This window comes from Xyrauchen texanus, chromosome 12 (assembly GCF_025860055.1).
Source record: "Xyrauchen texanus isolate HMW12.3.18 chromosome 12, RBS_HiC_50CHRs, whole genome shotgun sequence".
Lineage (NCBI taxonomy): Eukaryota > Metazoa > Chordata > Actinopteri > Cypriniformes > Catostomidae > Xyrauchen > Xyrauchen texanus.
The window spans coordinates 4,018,045-4,037,256 of record NC_068287.1 but is presented as its reverse complement, the minus strand read 5'-3'; the positions used below and the strand labels follow the sequence as shown (position 1 = coordinate 4,037,256).

The following is a 19,212-nucleotide window of genomic DNA, read 5'->3' as shown; positions in this document are numbered from 1 at the left end:
AGAGGACTCCAGTGACAACCTGTGAAGCTCTGGTGAACTCCATGCCCAAGAGGGTTAAAGCAGTGTTGGAAAATAATGGTGGCCACAAAAAATATTGACAATTTGGGCCCAATTTTGACATTTTCACTTAGGGGTGTACTCACTTGTTGCCAGCAGTTTAGACATTAATGGCTGTGTGTTATTTTGAGGGGACAGCAAATTTACACTGTTACAAGCTGTACACTCACTACTTCACATTGTAGTAAAGTGTCATTTCTTCAGTGTTGTCACATGAAAAGATATAATCTAATATTACAAAAATGTGAGGGTGTACTCACTTTTGTGAGATACTGTATGTATATCACAAAAGTGTATATATATATATATATATATATATATATATATATATATATATATATATATATATATAATTTAGCACATTTTATAATTAAAAAGAATGTATCTATGTATTGCAAATTAAACTGATATTTACAGAATTTAAAATTAAAAATTATTTATAAAATTGTAATTATTCTATTTCAGTAAATATAATTTTTGAATTATGACTACTTTCATGACAACTAAACACATTTCAATGTATAATTTAAAAGTAATTTTATAATTTATCCCTGTAATGCAAAAAAAAAACTACAAATATAATTGAAGTGCTACTTACGTCATTTAAAATCCTATATATTTAGATTCCTCCGTAAGGAGGGAATCTATTGTATTTGACGGTTTTATTATTATTATTATTATTATTATTATTATTATTAGATTCCTCCGTAAGATACCCCCAAACCAAGAATGGTCAACATTCGCCCATAGGTGGCGCTACAGGCCACGCCCAAAAAAAAATATTTTCAAAGTGATACCATTTCCACGCCATTTGTCCAAATCTTCTGAAGCTTGGTGTATATGCCTCATTTCTCATGGGGAACAAAAAAGCCTCAAGAACCCATAACTTCCGCCATGATGGATTTTCCCGTACGGTGAAAATTTGCGAAAACTTACAAAACTCTTCTTCTCCTGAACCGTAGCTCCAATTGACTTGAAATTTGGTACAGATGTGTAGAATTGAAGTCTTTGAAAATGTTACTTAGGAAAAATTAATACGATACAAAATGGCTGAAAGGGGCGTGTTTATGTAAATGTCCAAATTTTAACAATATATAAGTGTCAATAGATCAAATGTAATTTTGACTGATGGTTTTTCAAACCTAACATGCTTCAAGATGACATCACTCTGAAGTACTGCGCAAAGAATGGCCAACATTCAGCCCTAGGGGGCTTACAGGCCATGCCGAAATTCCCATTTTCTGGTCTAAAATGTTCTAATTTGGTACAATGGTACAACAGGCCAACAGGAACCCACAACCAAGAATGGCCGACATTCGCCACTAGGGGGCGCTAAAGGCCACGCCAAAATTCCCGTTTTCTGGTCAAAAATTTTCTAATTTGGTACATTGATACTACAGGCAAACAGGAACCCACAAACCAAGAATGGCCAACATTCACCACTAGGGGGTGCTACAGGCCATGCCAAAATTCCCATATTCTGGTCAAAAATGTTCTAATTTGGTACACTGATACTACAGGCCCACAGGAACCCTCAAACCAAGAATGGCCAACATTCGCCCCTAGGGGGCGCTACAGGTAATTCCCAAAAGTCCCATTTTCTGGTCAAATATTTTCTAATTTAGTACATTGATACTACAGGCCAACAGGAACCCACAAACCAAGAATGGCCCACAGGTGGCGCTACAGGCCACGCCCCAAAAAAATATTTTCAAAGTGATACCATTTCCACGCCATTTGTCCAATTCTTCTGAAACTTGGTGTACATGCCTCATTTCTCATTGGGAACAAAAAAGCCTCAAGGATCCATAAGGTCCGGTATGGATTTTCCTGTACATTGAAAATGTTTCGTTTAGGATTCAGACAAAGACATGTTTTTTTGAATTCCTTAATTTGGAGGGTTAATCCCCAACCATCTACTGATCAATTTTAAATGATTTGCCATTTTGAGGAGGAATCCGCATTGCTGCTTGCAGCTATATTTATTATTATTATTCTCCTTGAGCCCAAATAGCTCAAAAAGTCACTGGTCAAAAATTTTCTAAATTGGCACATTGATACTCCATGCCAACGGGTACCCCCAAACCAAGAATGGTCAACATTCGCCCATAGGTGGCGCTACAGGCCACGCCCAAAAAAAAATATTTTCAAAGTGATACCATTTCCACGCCATTTGTCCAAATCTTCTGAAACTTGGTAAACATGCCTCATTTCTCACGGGGAACAAAAAAGCCTCAAGGACCCATACTGCTGCCATTATGGATTTTCCTGTACAGTGAAAATATTGGAAAATCTAAAAAACTCTTCTTCTCCTGAATCTTAGCTCCAATTGACATGGAATTTGGCACACGTGTGTAGTATGTATGTCTTTCCAAACGTTACTTAGCAAAAATGAATACAATACAAAATGGCTGAAATGGACGTGTTTATGTAAATGTACACACAAAAGATGATCAAAAATCCACATGTAAAATCCCATTCACTTACACTGGCTGAGCAAAGAGGCTCCCTCTACTGGAGTAACTCTGTCTACCACATGCAGCTCTTCTGTAGCAATCTCTCTAATGGAGCATTTCGGTGGAGCTCCAGACTTAGAAGCCAAATGACATTTTACTTGTGTCTTCACGAAGGTAACTCAATTGTGTGTTTTAATGCTTTCCAGTTTGAACATTCAAGCGATTTTACACTATTCAACTCAACAAAGGCAAAACAACTCAAATAAATGTTTGCGTGCAGTTTGTGTGACACAGTGAGCGAGCCGCGTCGCGTTTAACGCTCGCACGCCGATGAGAGTTCTCTTTCGCCTCGTGTTTGAACGGACAATTTCATACACCAAAATACATGATATATTGGGGTGTCTGCTATGTCTCAAGTGAACAAACAGTTGATAAAGAAATCGGGTAGGCCTATCAATATATTGAATTATGAATTATTGAAGGGGTCTAGTGATGCCGCTGCGATGTCCTGTTAGATTTTTCTCTATCGAGACAGCGTTAACCTAACGTATCAAAACTTCCGAGAATGATGTTGTTTAATTGTCTCTGACAACACGCAATCCGCGAGGCGAGATCATTTTTGCTCGCATCTTCACGAAGGTTTGTCGGTTGTATACAATGTTTGCCTGTTTGAACATTCAAGCGATTTTACACTAATCAACACAACAAATGTGAAAACAACTAAAATACATGTTTGCGAGCAGATTGTGTGACACAGCGAGCCGCGTCGCGTCTAAAACGCTTGCACTCCGATGAGATTTCGCTTTCGCTGCTGCTTGCATCTGAACGGACAATTTCATACAACAAACTGTCAAAATACATGATATATTGAGGAGTCTGTTATGTCTCAAGTGAACAAACAGTTGAGAAAGAAATCTGGTATAATTATATTGAATTCTGGCATTATTCCATGTGACGTCCTGCTATATTTTTCTCTCGAAACAGCGGAAACAACTTAAATAAAATACTGCGTCATTTTTGCCCATACAGAAACATGCAAGACATCATTACGAACTATGAAATGTGTCCTTTTATTTGTGTACAATTACAATAACAACAAAACCTTGTGCTTTTGTAAAATAAAGAAAATAAACTGGGTGCTCAGTCTGTCTTCGCAATAATCTTTCTGAAACACGTCACAAAATTCAAGTGAACCATCAACCATTCACGCAGTCTGTATTTTATCACCTCACACCCATAATCTCTGAAATGAATACAGATGCAAAAAGCATTGCACAGAACGAAAATAATGATACTTCACAGTTCTCAAAAGATTAAACTGGACTGTGCCTTGAATATCGTATCATGCGATAAAAGCCTCTTAAAGAGACAGTAACAATTTAGACTTCGCCCAGTGCATTGACATCCGAAGTAATTGAAAAGTACAAATGGTATTATTTTAAGTTTTTTTTATTTCTCTTACGTGGTAGAATGCCACTTTTTTTGAATGGCATGTAAAATGTAAAAACAATCACTCAATCTCCATTTTTTTCACTGGATCTGTTGCTATTTTAATGATTTAAAAATCAAAGCACTGACCATTTAAAGTGTGAGCCTTTACATTTTGAAATAGTTAATAACACTGCATAGCTGTGACTGTTTATATGTGCCTAGATAGTCTTTCAAATAAAATTAGTTTACCCCAAATAGATATTTCTCTCATCATTTACTCACCCTCTATCCCAGATGTGTATTTCTTTCTTTCTCAGCCCTGTTGGTGCTTTCAATGCACTTGAATGGTGATCAGAACTCACATCAACAAAAATCACAAATGCAACATAAAAAGTAACCCATAACACTCCAGTGGTTTAATCCATACTTTCAGAAGGGATATTATAGGTGTGGGTGTGAAAAAGATCAATATATGTAGTATATAGAGTATTTTTATTTTTTTTTACTATAAATTGTCCACCCTGCTCAGGAGGGGTGATATGCTTATGTAAATCACACAAAAAAAAAAACAGAAAAAGAACTCTTAAGAGAGAAGAGCGCTTGTGAAAGTGAAAGTAGGGATTTATAGTAAAAAAATGACTTAATTATTGATCTGTTTCTCACCACTTCTCATTTACTTACATTGAAAGGACCAACAGAGCTGATGTATTCTTCTAAACATCTTCATTCAATTTCTGAAGAAGAAAGTCATACACATCTGGAACTGAATGAGGGTTAGGAAATGATCAAATATCCCTTTAACATTCACTTATTTTTACAATGCATAAAATGAATGCTAATTTCGTACATTGATACTACAGGCCAACAGGAACCCACAAACCAAGAATGGCCAACATTCGCCCCTAGGGGGCGCTACAGGCCACGCCAAAATTCCCATTTTCTGGTCAAAAATTTTCTAATTTGGTACATTGATAGTACAGGCCAACAGGAACACACAAACCAAGAATGGACCACATTCGCCAATAGGGGGTGCTACAGGAAATGCAAAAATTCTCATTTTCCGGCCAAAAATTTTCTAATTTGGTACATTGACACTACAGGCCAACAGGAACCCACAAACCAAGAATGGCCCACATTCGCCCTTTAGGGGGCGCTACAGACCATGCCCAAAAGTCTCATTTTCTGTTCAAAAATGTTCTAAATTGCTACTTTGATACTACAGGCCAACAGGAATCCACAAATCAAGAATGGCCCACATTCACCCTTAGGGGGTGCTACAGGCCACTTCGAAATTCCCATTTTCTGGTCAAAAATTTTCTAATTTGGTACACTGATACTACATGCCAACAGGAACCCACAAACCAAGAATGGCCAACATTAGCCCCTAGGGGGCACTACAGGTAATTCCCAAAATTCCAATTTTCTGGTCAACAATTTTCTAATTTTGTACATTGATACTACAGGCCAACAGGAACCCACAAACCAAGAATGGCCCACATTCGCCCATAGGTGGCGCTACAGGCCATGCCCCAAAACAATATTTTCAAAGTGATACCATTTCCACGCCATTTGTCCAATTCTTCTGAAACTTGGTGTACATGTCTCATTTCTCATTGGGAACAAAAAAGCCTCAATGATCCATAAGGTCCGGTATGATGGATTTTCCTGTACACTAAAAATGTTTAGTTTAGGATTCAGACAGAAATACGTGTTTTTTGGATTCATCCATTGAGAGGGTTTAACCCCAACCCTCTACTGATAAATTTTAAATGATTTGCCATTTTGAGGAGGAATCCGCATTGCTGCTTGCAGCTATATTTTTAAACTTAAAATTATTGTATTGGAGTAATGAGAATCACCAACAAACTTGAGAATTAGAAACAAACACGAATGTAAATGTCTGGACACATTAATGACAATATGCTTTGTTGTCATGAAAACGCATAATATTCTTTAAAAAAAAGAGAAAAAAAAGGCTTTGTTCTCATTTAAAATATAATCTCTTATTATAAAATATAATCATCAGGTGGAAATGTGGCCCTGACATGTTTACATGTGAATCACCCATATAAGTGTTTAAAACAGGAAACACATACCGATCTCTTTCGCCATGGCAAGACCCTGAGGGTAAGTGATGGGCGTGAGCTTCTTCTCCTTCAGTTTCTCTATGGTGTCTTTGTCATCTCTCAGATCCAGCTTGGTCCCCACCAAGATGATCGGAGTGTTTGGACAGTGGTGTCTCACTTCTGGATACCACTGCGCACAAACACACACATTCTCACATGTAACACTAAACCACTCATTCAAATATCTAGTGCAGGTGGATAGGCAACTTCAGTCATGCAATCGGAACTTGAGTTTCAGGAAGTAAAGCTCAAATTAAAGTCTGTTTGCAAATTCTAATGTGTTTTTAATAAAGACAGCTCACCTTGGCACGAACATTCTCAAAAGAGGCAGGACTCACGAGGGAGAAGCAGATGAGAAACACATCCTAAGAGACAAAAGCAGTCGTAATGTAACTGTAATGATATAAATGTGTTTTACACAGCATCAGCTCCTGATACAGTCAAGGACAGCAGGGAAAAATTGTGTTTCATGTAAATAATAAAATACCACTAAGCAAATATTTGTGTATAGTTAGCATAACAAAAAAAAGGTTTATAAAGTTTTTGTTTTTTTTAAAGGGAGGGAAAAATGCTTCCCATCTCTTTTTTTGTTGATGCTAAAGAAATATTCAAATCAAACTCTACTGTATTTTGGAACAAATTCTGTCAAATAACGGTCACTTGATAGAAGCTAGCCAATTTAGACAGATGTCAAGATAGACTAGTTGAATTTCATTCTCTCATCTTCAATAATTATGAATAAAAAAAAAAAACTCAAGGTAAAAGGAAAAGTGATCCAGGACATTTTTGTCAATGGGTGAGCTGCAGATCTCACCGTCTGAGGGTAGGACAGGGGACGCAGTCTGTCATAATCCTCCTGTCCTGCTGTATCCCATAGACCCAGATTCACTGGTTTACCATCCACCATCACATTTGCAGAATAATTGTCAAATCTGTCAAATAAAATTAAAACCAGGGGAAATGAAGACTGTAAACTATGCAAATTACAATGTTATTTAGGCCAATTTAAAAATAATTTATTTTTATATAAATATTTTTATCAATGGATTTGTCAAAAAATGTGTTTATTACCAGTTAAGCTGCTTTGGATAATAAAAAATCCAAACAATTATTCATAAATATATTTTTTGCTCAGTAAAAATGTTTTTTTTTTTTTTTTTATATAAATTTTTTTTTAGCAATGTATTTATTTGTGTGAAAAATATACAAATATTCTTTTCATTAAAGGATTTAAGTCTAAGCTTTATTTTTAATATTTATTGTTTAACTAATAATTTGCTTTTATGAAACGTATTCATAAATTTACTTTTGCTGGATAAAAGGAGATAGTTTTTTATATTAAATAAATTGTATTTTAGCTTTGCATTTTTTTGTCAAACTATAAAAAATAAAATAATTTATTAAGCTTTTTCACCAAAAAATGTGAAAACTAATTATTCACTTATTCATAAATTTACTGGATAAAAAAATAAGATTATTTTTATATAAAATATTTTTTTAGCAATGTATTTGTGTGAAAAATACACAATCGTTCTTTTCACTAAAGGCTAAGCTTTTTTTCCCAAAAAATTATAGCAATTAATTTAATTTAATTATATTTATTCATACAGTATAATAAGTATGCAAATCCTTTAGAACTGTCTGCATTTATGTATACATTTTTCTTAAAATCTGGTTTGATCTTCATCTAAATTACAATAAACACAAATTATTGTTCTTGAACATATTGAATACATGATTCAAATATTCACAGTGTAGGTTGTAAAAAGTATGTGCCACATCTAGGCTTATGACGTCAACAAACGTTTAAGTCAGTAGTTGGCAAACCTGGCATCCAGTTCTCAGAAGACCTACAATCAAGAATAGTTAATTTTCATAAAGCTGGAAAGCTTAGATTTTTATCTTTCCACAGTTAGACAAAATATTACTGTAGCTACTCTCCCTAGAAGTGGCTGTCCAGCCAAGATGACTCAAAGGGCACACCACAGAATGCTCAATAAGTTAAAAACCTAGAGTGACAGAAAAAGACTTCAATCATTGGAACTGTTTAACATCTCCGTTCATGAAGCTACTATACAGAAAACATTAAACAGGCATTTTATCCATGGTGGTATCCAAATGATGGATTTTGCTGGATACATTGGCAAATAATGCAAAACATGACTGATTTATGTATACATCCTATTTAATTTTGCAAGTCAGACTCTCAATTTTGGCAAAATCTCATCCATTTCAACTGGCTAAAATAATATTACCTTAAGTGACATATGTGAAAATAATGTTCAATAAATCACAGAAAAACAAATGACAAGAAATATGTTGAAATCAGTTATTTGAATGATATTTATGATATGGATACATATGAAGGTCATTTAAACCACTGCTGTGTTTTTTGAGCATTATTATTTTTGTAATGCTGTTTGGTGGTGCAAGAGAAATCACACATTTCATTGTCAATATTATAGCACTGTTAGACTGGTATTACTTAAAAATGTGTAACTCACACTGTGGGGATGTATTCTCCAGGGAACGCATTGGTGGTGTAGCTGATAAGCAGGCATGTTTTACCCACAGCCCTGAAAAGAGGAGGACAAACATTACACACATTACAGGACACTCAGTAACTAGTTGAAAAACTAGTCTGGTGGAGATGATGTCACAGCTCTCATAAATGTCAGTAAAGGGTTGAGATTAACAGTGAATTACTCTAGAGTTTGAACTGCCCACTTCCTGGAATAACCGAAAGCAATTTTGATTTTGGTGAGCAGGAAATACATTGCATTTGTTAAAGTTTCACAGGGAATAATATGAACAGCAGGCAGGTAAATGAAAAAACATTTATGATAAATGGCCCTTGACAATAACAGTGATGGGCAGTGACAAAGTTGAGTGAAGTTAAACATTACACAAATGCAAAGGGACATGATGTGGTGAATACTCGTTTTTCCCCTATTTTGCAGCGGCTCTGCGCCACTGCTGAATTATGAGCGCCACTGTTACAATTTCACATGGTTCATTTATATTCTTGATGCAACAATGCTTGCCAGCCCCAGTCAGTACTTTGTACACCAAGAAAGAGACCCCACCCGCAAATACACGCTCATACTCTGTGACGTCACTGCATAACACACGTCAAATTCGCTTAATTTCAAGTGGCCTGTGATATAATTTCTGAAACATAGGATGGCAGGTGACCAGAACGTCTCACTGAACAATCCTTTAGCGCTTTCTTCACGAATATAAATAAGACATCCCCTGTTATCTGTATGCTTTGGTGCACATTTTGCTCACTTAAAGCAGAATGAAACAGCGCTACATGGGTCAATTATCAACATGGCTGAATCAGAGCAGCAAGAGGGCAGAGCAGGTGCTGTAATTCGAGGACTGTGAGATGCATGGCGGTATTGTGAAACCCTTTTGAATGCAGTACAGAATTGTGTTGCAAAACTCTTCTGTCTCGGTGATAAAATTATTTTCAAACAAACAACCCCTGCATTCTAAACGACAAAGAAAACAGGAGAAAACGGCTTTTCAATTCACAGATCGCAACGCTTACAAAAATGTACCATGAATTTACTGTAGTAACACTAACTGTACTGAATGAACTATGGTTGTTGTGGCAGAAAATCTTTCTACATATATTTAGACTGCTGTTTTTTCATTACAAAAATGCCAGATTTATTTATATAGAAACCATAGTTACTAATCGTGGTAGTGAGGAGCCGTAAATGGCTTTACATGGTTGCCATGAACAATTACAAATATCATTGTTAAAACTATGGAAGAACTGTGGTGCTTTTTCATAATTATGGACCAAGCTAACAGTTTTCCATCTGTGTAAAATCTGTTCTCGTATAATGCGCTCTGATTTTAGGAAAATGTAAGTTGTTTTGTTTGCTTTCAGAAATTCCAAGACATGACTGTAGTTTTAATCAGCAGGAGCCTGATCAAAGGAATCTGTAAATGAGACCCAACTTATTCACGGTTAGAATATTTCAATTTAGCCATATAAAAATGAGATGTTCATTTTTTCACACAAATGTTACTGTTGTCAATATCATAAGTCATCTGCATCCCAACCTCAAAATCAATGCTGTACTGTCAAATGTGCATGTCAATGCACATAACATGTAATATTATTGCTAATTGCATTGGTGCTACCAAAGCAGGTGCTGGTGCCACATTTTCAAAGGGCCCTTTGAATGCACAAATAAACTCTGATGTGGCGAAACCGACTGTCACCCCTGTTTTAATCCATTCTTTGACCAACATGTGTTAATACGGTTCCTGCATTGTGTCCCAGACGTGCTCAATAGGATTGAGATCCGGGCTGTTCGATGGCCACGGCAGAACACTGACATTCCTGTCTTGCAGGAAATCACGCACAGAATGAGCTGTATGGCTGGTGGCATTGTCATGCTGGAGGGTCAAGTCAGGATGAACCTGCAGGAAGGGTACTACATGAGGGAGGTTGTCTTTCCTGTAATGCACAACATCGAGATTGCCTGCAATGACAACAAGCTCATTTCGATGATGCTGTGACACACCGCCCCAGACCATGATGGACCCTCCACCCCTCTCTCACCCCCGCTGTCTGCAGCTCGCAATGTAATCATGAGATCATCATGATGAGATCAATCTTATGTGAAAAATAACACTAAAATGACAACAATAAACTGTATATATATATATATATATATATATATATATATATATATATATATATATATATATACACACACACAGGTGAAACTTCGAAAAATTAGAATATCGTGCAAAAGTTCATTAATTTCAGTAATTCAACTTAAAAGGTGAAACTAATATATTATATAGACTCATTACAAGCAAAGTAAGATATTTCAAGCCTTTATTTGATATAATTTTGATGATTATGGCTTACAGCTTATAAAAACCCCAAATTCAGAATCTCAGAAAATTAGAATATTGTGAAAAGGTTCAGTATTGTAGGCTCAAAGTGTCACACTCTAATCAGCTAAACACCTGCAAAGGGTTCCTGAGCCTTTAAATGGTCTCTCAGTCTGGTTCAGTTGAATTCACAATCATGGGGAAGACTGCTGACCTGACAGTTGTGCAGAAAACCATCATTGACACCCTCCACAAGGAGGGAAAGCCTCAAAAGGTAATTGCAAAAGAAGTTGGATGTTCTCAAAGTGCTGTATCAAAGCACATTAATAGAAAGTTAAGTGGAAGGGAAAAGTGTGGAAGAAAAAGGTGCACAAGCAGCAGGGATGACCGTAGCCTGGAGAGGATTGTCAGGAAAAGGCCATTCAAATGTGTGGGGAGCTTCACAAGGAGTGGACTGAGGCTGGAGTTACTGCATCAAGAGCCACCACACACAGACGGGTCCTGGACATGGGCTTCAAATGTCAAACGTCTTACCTGGGCTAAAGAAAAAAAGAACTGGTCTGTTGCTCAGTGGTCCAAAGTCCTCTTTTCTGATGAGAGCAAATTTTGCATCTCATTTGGAAACCAAGGTCCCAGAGTCAGGAGGAAGAATGGAGAGGCACACAATCCAAGATGCTTGAAGTCCAGTGTGAAGTTTCCACAGTCTGTGTTGGTTTGGGGAGCCATGACATCGGCTGGTGTTGGTCCACTGTGCTTTATTAAGTCCAGAGTCAACGCAGCCGTCTACCGGGACATTTTAGAGCACTTCATGCTTCCTTCAGCAGACAAGCTTTATGGAGATGCTGACTTCATTTTCCAGCAGGACTTGGCACCTGCCCACACTGCCAAAAGTACCAAAACCTGGTTCAATGACCATGGTATTACTGTGCTTGATTGGCCAGCAAACTCGCCTGACCTGAACTCCATAGAGAATCTATGGGGCATTGCCAAGAGAAAGATGAGAGACATGAGACCAAACAATGCAGAAGAGCTGAAGGCCGCTATTGAAGCATCTTGGTCTTCCATAACACCTCAGCAGTGCCACAGGCTGATAGCATCCATGCCACGCCGCATTGAGGCAGTAATTAATGCAAAAGGGGCCCAAACCAAGTACTGAGTACATATGCATGATTATACTTTTCAGAGGGCCAACATTTCTATATTTAAAATCCTTTTTTTTTTTTATTGATTTCATGTAATATTCTAATTTTCTGAGATTCTGAATTTGGGGTTTTCATAAGCTGTAAGCCATAATCATCAAAATTATATCAAATAAAGGCTTGAAATATCTTACTTTGCTTGTAATGAGTCTATATAATATATTAGTTTCACCTTTTAAGTTGAATTACTGAAATTAATTAACTTTTGCACGATATTCTAATTTTTCGAGTTTCACCTGTATATATATATATATATATATATATATATATATATATATATATATATATATATATATATATTTTGGATAGACTAGATTGACAAATGCTTGTAAATAATAATCTTACTGCTAAAGTGTTCAGTGACTAAAATGTCAATGACTAAATGTTTCTAAAATATGACAAAAATGTCAAATTGACTAAAACTACATTAAAATGCCCACATTTGTCAACTAAAACTTGGCAAAAAAATAAAAATAGGATACGGTCGACTAAATATGATAAAATCATAAGGATATTTGACACAGGACTAAGACTAAATAAAAAAAACAGATGAAAATTAACACCATTATTCAGTTGCCAGGTCATTAGGAGTGTATTAATGCAAAGCCAACGTTTACGTGTTCTTAACGTCACTTTTTTGATCAGTATGGTACCACCGCCGCCTAATTTTGAGCCAGAAAAAACCCTGAGAAAGGACTCTTTCTCCCAAGTTTTTATAACTGTGATCTTAAACTCTCAGCACCTTCTGAGGGTGTTTTGGGCCCTGGAGAATTTTTGACATGCCTTGACATTTGAGCTTTTTTCAGTTGCTTAAACACATTAATGGCTAAAGTCTGGCTTACAACTGGGCTACAATAATATGCGATCAACATGTGTGTACATGTTTGAATTTTCACGAAAATAAGGTTTATGCATGGTTTTCGAATTGTTTTTATTTTTAAGTCATTGAAATAAAGCCATATTACACCAAATAACATTTGTCCACAAGCCTTTTGAGAACTGGATCTTGTAGCCTAGAGTTTTGCTACACAATTATGTGAAAACCATCCTGATAACTCATTCATACAAAACAATATAGTAATTTAATTTTTGTAAGACACTTTTAGTGTTAGAAATGTCACATGCGAGGAGGCGTGAACTATCATGAATATTGATTGCAATTCACACCTGAAGAGACAAAAGACCCCTCTCCTTGGCCTCAATGCGGTGTGATCAAGGAGGAATGTGACAGAAAGAGAATGAATGTGAGGAGACTTAACGATCAAAATCAAGTTTTAAGTTAAAAGTAATTTGACTATACATTTTCTTTACATAAAGACTTTACTTAATTTTAGACCTACACTACCGTTTAAAAGTCCATTTATTTACATTTATGCATTTGGCAGACACTTTTATCCAAAGCGACTTACAGTGCACTTCTTACAGGGACAATACCCCCGGAGCAATCTGGAGATCAAGGACACAATGGTGATGGCTGTGGGAATCGAACCAGCGACCTTCTGATTAACAGTTGTGTGCTTTTCTGCGCGTTTGAAAGACAGCACGATACACAAGTGAGAAAACTCCTGGATAGTGACGAAGAGTTAAAAGTTTCCTCAGAAGAAGAGCGGGACTCTGATGAACATTTGGATTTTGAAGAGAGACTTGATCCAGCCGAGGATACAATTTCGGATGAGTAAGTCATTTAGTTCTTTAGTTGACATGCTATTTTATATAAACATGTACATATTTTACTAGTGGGACTGTTTCCAGACTTGCCAGCCAGGATTCAGTGTATTGAAATTTGAAATATGTCCTAAGAGGCAAGTTTTAGTTACATTTAAATGCTGTTTCTTTATCCTCTTCCTGCTCACTGTGCAATGAGTCAGAATTACTACCGTACAGACTCTAGAAAACGGGCAGCTTAATATTCATATTAGTGTTATTCTTGCACATTTTTAAAAACAAAATGGCATATTCATGTGAATTACATAATGTCTGAAAGTTTAAATTTGTGAATGCTTAGAATTGCCAACAACCCACCCTCCAAAGGCCATTCTGTCATGCATCAAGGGCTGCGCAATCGCTCATTCATTAGAGTTGCAGTGTGTGTGATTCCTTGGATGCTGCAAAAAATATCGGCCCTGATTCTAGGCATGATTGGCCGATCGCGGGTTTAAGGTGAAAATCAGCCGATTTCAATCAGTGGCCGATCGATTGGTGCACCCCTAATTGGAACCTAAAATTCAAATACAATTAGCGCTGAACGATTCATAGTTTTCAAATTGAAATCGTGATTTGAAAGAACGCAATTAGCTAATCGGGAAGCGCATCTTAACCATTTTAAACCTTCATGCAGTTACAAATTAATTCCGTCATCATCATTGTTCATGTTGACTTGTTAGCCAATCACAAGCATCATGCGCCTCCTGTTACGGTCAAGCTCACCAATCAAAGTTGGCACAGGGCGTGTACATTTTACAACAACAAATGAAGCTAGGTGAAAACGTGGGATAATGGTGTTAGCTGAACCTACAGAGCTAGTCCCAAAAATGACCAGCACTTCAGTGGGGTTTTTCATTTGGGGCTATTTCGGCTTTGAGAAATCAGAAATAAACCAAAAGAAGGTAATATGCAAAGCCTGTCATGCAACGCAGCAGTTGCCATATTACAGGGCAACATGACAAATAGTTAACCAAGCAGTCTACCATTGCAGAGTCATTTTTGACTGTAACTCCTTATGAAAAGGGATCACGAAGACACCGCAAGATATCAAACACCATAAATTATCTTGCAAAAGATATGGTGTCTATTAACACGGTGACAAAAGACGTCTTTCAAAAATGTATCCGCACGTTGGACAGAAGATACACAATTCCTTCCCGTACATAGTTCAGTCAGGTTGCCATACCACAAATGTAAGTGGAGTGTAAAAAGAAAGTGGAAGCAGAGCTGGAAAATGTGGTGTATTATGCCACAACAACAGATTTGTGGTCGAGCAGGACGGCCGAGCCGTACCTAGACTCACCGTACATTTCATTAATGATGACTCTTTCAGTTGAAGAGTCCATGCCTGCAAATGGCATACTTTCCTGTTTCCTGAGCTGAACAGCTACCTGATGACTCCTACTATACACAGATAGAAAGATCCTTTGGCCTGGTGGAAGGTGCACAGTGTTAACTTTCCAGTGCTGAGCAATCTGGCTCGAAAATTCCTGTGCATACCAGCCACAAGTTCGCCATCAGAGAGTTTAGTGCAGGTAGCAATATAGTAACATCTCAGCTTTCATGTCTGAAACCATCAAAGGTTGACATGCTGGTTTTCTTTGCAAAAAAAAATCTCACGTAGAGTACTCTTGTGCAATTTTCATGAACACTGCACTTTATCTTACAGTAGCAGCATTTGTGAAAAAAAATCTGAAAATAAGGGTTTTAGTTGAATGTGCAATATTTTGTTGACTATTTGGTGTAACATTTTTTTATTCCTCTTTTTATTATATTATTGACTGTTTTTTCATAAGATAAATGCTGGATTGTTACATATTACTACAGACTGTTTACCGAAATGTCCCATTTTCAGTGGATATTTTGTTTATTTTGTATTATTACTTTATTTAACATGATTGCAGAAGGTGCAATATGTAGATGCTGCTCTTGAACTTAGGCATATCAGAAATTTCAGTTGACAGGAAAGTACTGCTATGTTTTTATTGGAATAGTTTTTTATTATTTATAAAATAATTGCATTATTTAACTTTAGCCTTTGTAATAAATGTTCTGTGCTTGATTGTTCAATGTCACATGCTTATTAAAAAAAAATCACTTGTTACAGGCAATTCAGATCTGTGTTCTCATCCTTGCATTAGAATATAAAGCAGTTTTGATGGTGTCTCACGTTGTAATGTTCCATGACATGTTTTATCTATTACAGAGAGAATATTGAACTTTAGCTAAAAAAAAAAAAATTTTAAATAACAAATCGAATCGTAATCGCAATATCTGGCAGAAAATCGCAATTAGATTTTTTTCCCCAAATCGTTCAGCCCTGAATACAATCCCCACATCTCAACATTTAAAGGAATATTCTGCGTTTAACTCAATCAACAGCATTTGTGTCATTATATTGATTATCATAATTCATTTAGAATCTTTTTCATAAAACAAAAATAGAAGTTCCAGTGAGAAACTATAAAGGAAGTGAATTTGCCCAATTTTTTGAGGGTTTAAACAGAAATATGAAGCTTATAATTTTATCAAAGTACTTGCATGAATTCTTCTGTTAAAACTCATTATTTGAGCTGTAAAAATGTTTAAATTGACATTTTTACAATAATTTTAGAGTTTGTTGACATTGCATCATCATGGTAACAAAGTTGTAAAATTGGCTATAATTTTACACAGAAAAGTTTTCCATTATTAACGTATGTTAATTGAATTGTATGTTGTTTTAGCAAACTGTGAGAAAAGATGTGGGTGAATTGACTTAATGAAGTTTTTAACCATGATGAAACTGCGATGCAAGCACAGTCTTGCCTGCACAAACGCTGCGTGCGATTTTACAGGTTGTCAGGTCCCATGACATGTGAAACTGCCTTGTAGTTTCTAGTACATTGGCTACATGCATGTATGTGCTTGTAGTGCCAGACACCTCAGTTATCGATTTCATACAGCAGTCTCAGTAGTAACATTCAAGTGTATTGGTTGACTGAGTGTGTTGCTTTGCAGGTGTGTTTGCTCAACACGGTGAAACAAACTCTGGCAACACCTACGACATCAGGGGGTGCTACAACTGCTTGCAGACGGAGTATCCACTTATTTCTGTTTTGTTATTTTTATTTATTTATTTTATTAATTGCATCATAAATCAAATGCTAAGGACACGGCTGGACTCCGAGTCAAGTCTGAGTAAAAATGTATCAGTCCGTGACAAGTCCAAGTCCATTAAAGGGGTCATGACATGGGTTTTTTTATTGTATTATTATGTTCCCTTAGGTGCAATTATAGTATTAATATATTTTTTTTTTAAGAAAAACTTTTAAAATCTAGTGATTTATGACCTTTTCCCACCCTGTTTCTCATCCTCTGATTCAAACAGTCTGTTTTGGGGGCGTTTTCCATTTAAGACTTCAGTGTTAACGCCCACTGTTATGATTGGCTAACGTCAGTGCCTATGTATCAATTATTGACGCCCCCAGCCAGAACAATATGCAAGTAAACTAAGTAAAAACACTGTGATTATTCATAATGAATGAAATTGCGCTTTAAAAAGTAGTTTAAAGTTTAAAATAGATTACTTACAGTTTGCGTCGTCGTTGTTCCCAGAATAGTCGGCACGGACTTATCTTTGAGCAACAGTTTTCTGGCAAAGCCAGCATCATATTGAGATTTGTTCTCAAAACAGTCATCCTTAAAATGTACAGAACAAACGCTTAAGTTAACACTGCCGTGACTGGAACGTCCGCAAAAAATAAACTGCATCCATTTTTCCCTGACGCCTGGATCTTTCGGCAGCTTATTCAGAGGTTTTGTTTGACCACAGCCAGGAACAGCACATCTGTGTGGCATCATAATTTTCCTGTGCACAAGCAGTCTCTGTCAGAGCTCGCTGTCCATCGACTGAACACTTGTGAGGCGCACGGCGATACTGAAATGAGCGTAGTTGTCTTGGCGCTTAAAGCGTAGTTATCTTGTGCTGGAGGCGGTCATATGCAAACGCTGGTACGTCACTTCTAACCGTCACGTCACTTCTAACCATGAATCCAGAACGAGCTGTATTTTGAGCTTGATTAAATAAATGATTCGTTTAGAATGGGGAGGACGTCTTAAAATATTAAACTTGCAGGACGTTTTAATGATACAAAGACCTCTTATATACCAAAAGATCAAGGCAAATTTGGTTTCTCATGTCATGACCCCTTTAAAATTGGACTTGTGACGCGGACTAGAGTACCCCGACTCAACTGATTATGCTTAAGCCGACAACGCGTGTGATCATGAAAACGCAATAAACCGCATTTCTTTATTGGCGTAAAGACCATAAACAACTTGTGAATAACCAGATCGACATGGGAATATTTTTGCCCATTAAAAAACATTAGGATGATGATGGCGACTGCTTCTAGCTGGTGAAGTACAGCATGCTCAGATTAATCACATTAGGACAGCAGGGCTTATGAAAGATTGAAAAATGCTTGACTACTTCAGTTAATTTTAAAGTACAGATCAAAGTCCAGCTATGGGTGTGTACTTAATGTGCTGCCATACACAACCCATTGCATGACGTTATCTTCTACAACAACAATAATACTAATACATTTACAACGCTGCTCCACTACACTTTTTACATATTTTGAGATTAAAGGCAAATCTGTTGAACAGGTTGTTGGTAGCACTTACAACATGTCTGTGTGACTTGTAGCCTACTGGAAATGAAAAAATCTGCCATTAACAGATCAATTATTAACGTTCCTTACCATATAAACAGCTCAAATTAAAACATACACCAACTCGTGGAATTGAACAAATTGGTATTTGACCAGAAACAGGCTACTTTTGGGATTTTAACATGTATGGTATTGTCCACAAACCTTCCAACTATTTAAAACAGTTATTCTTCTAATTTCCAGTTTCAGGAACGGTTACATGGTATTATTGTCATGGTAAAACATGGTATGTTAAAAACTGCCGTGACGTCACAGAGGGCTGAGAGTGCATGTGGCTCATGAAGCCCAGAAATGCTGTCTATGTAGGCAGCTAACTGTGTATCGAGACCCAACCAGTGTGTGAAAGTTAATTAAGTCCTGTTCCGCTCGAGAAAATGTTTTAAAAGAGAGTAGTCGGCGTGGAGTCACTCACCCGTCCCCCACCACCACACACTTGATGGCCTGCATTGAGTCTGTGCTGCGAAAAACTCTCTCCCTCCGCACGAAACTGAACAAGAGAACTCAAACCACAACGAGCTGAAACAACGCGTATTACAGCCGCACAACGTGTCTCTCTTATAAAATGACTTTTCTTCCGTCTCTCATTCCCACACACACACAGGAATGAAGTCGAGTGAGAAAGTTTGAAGCCACCACCCAAGACAGGAAGCTTTCC

The 19,212-nt window shown here is 36.9% G+C and overlaps 1 protein-coding gene across 1 annotated transcript in view; it reads right to left on the bottom strand.

Annotated features, from left to right (window-relative positions):
* Positions 1–19,212, bottom strand: part of rac1b (Rac family small GTPase 1b) — a 23,102-nt gene extending 3,890 nt beyond the window's left edge. Inside the window, exons 1-5 of the mRNA XM_052139692.1 lie at positions 18,970–19,212; positions 8,575–8,646; positions 6,885–7,002; positions 6,373–6,435; positions 6,041–6,200 (exon numbers count right to left, since the gene is read on the bottom strand). Of these exons, the coding sequence (XP_051995652.1) occupies positions 6,041–6,200; positions 6,373–6,435; positions 6,885–7,002; positions 8,575–8,646; positions 18,970–19,004 (448 nt within the window). The 5' untranslated portion in view covers positions 19,005–19,212. The remainder of the gene's footprint in view (positions 1–6,040; positions 6,201–6,372; positions 6,436–6,884; positions 7,003–8,574; positions 8,647–18,969) is intronic.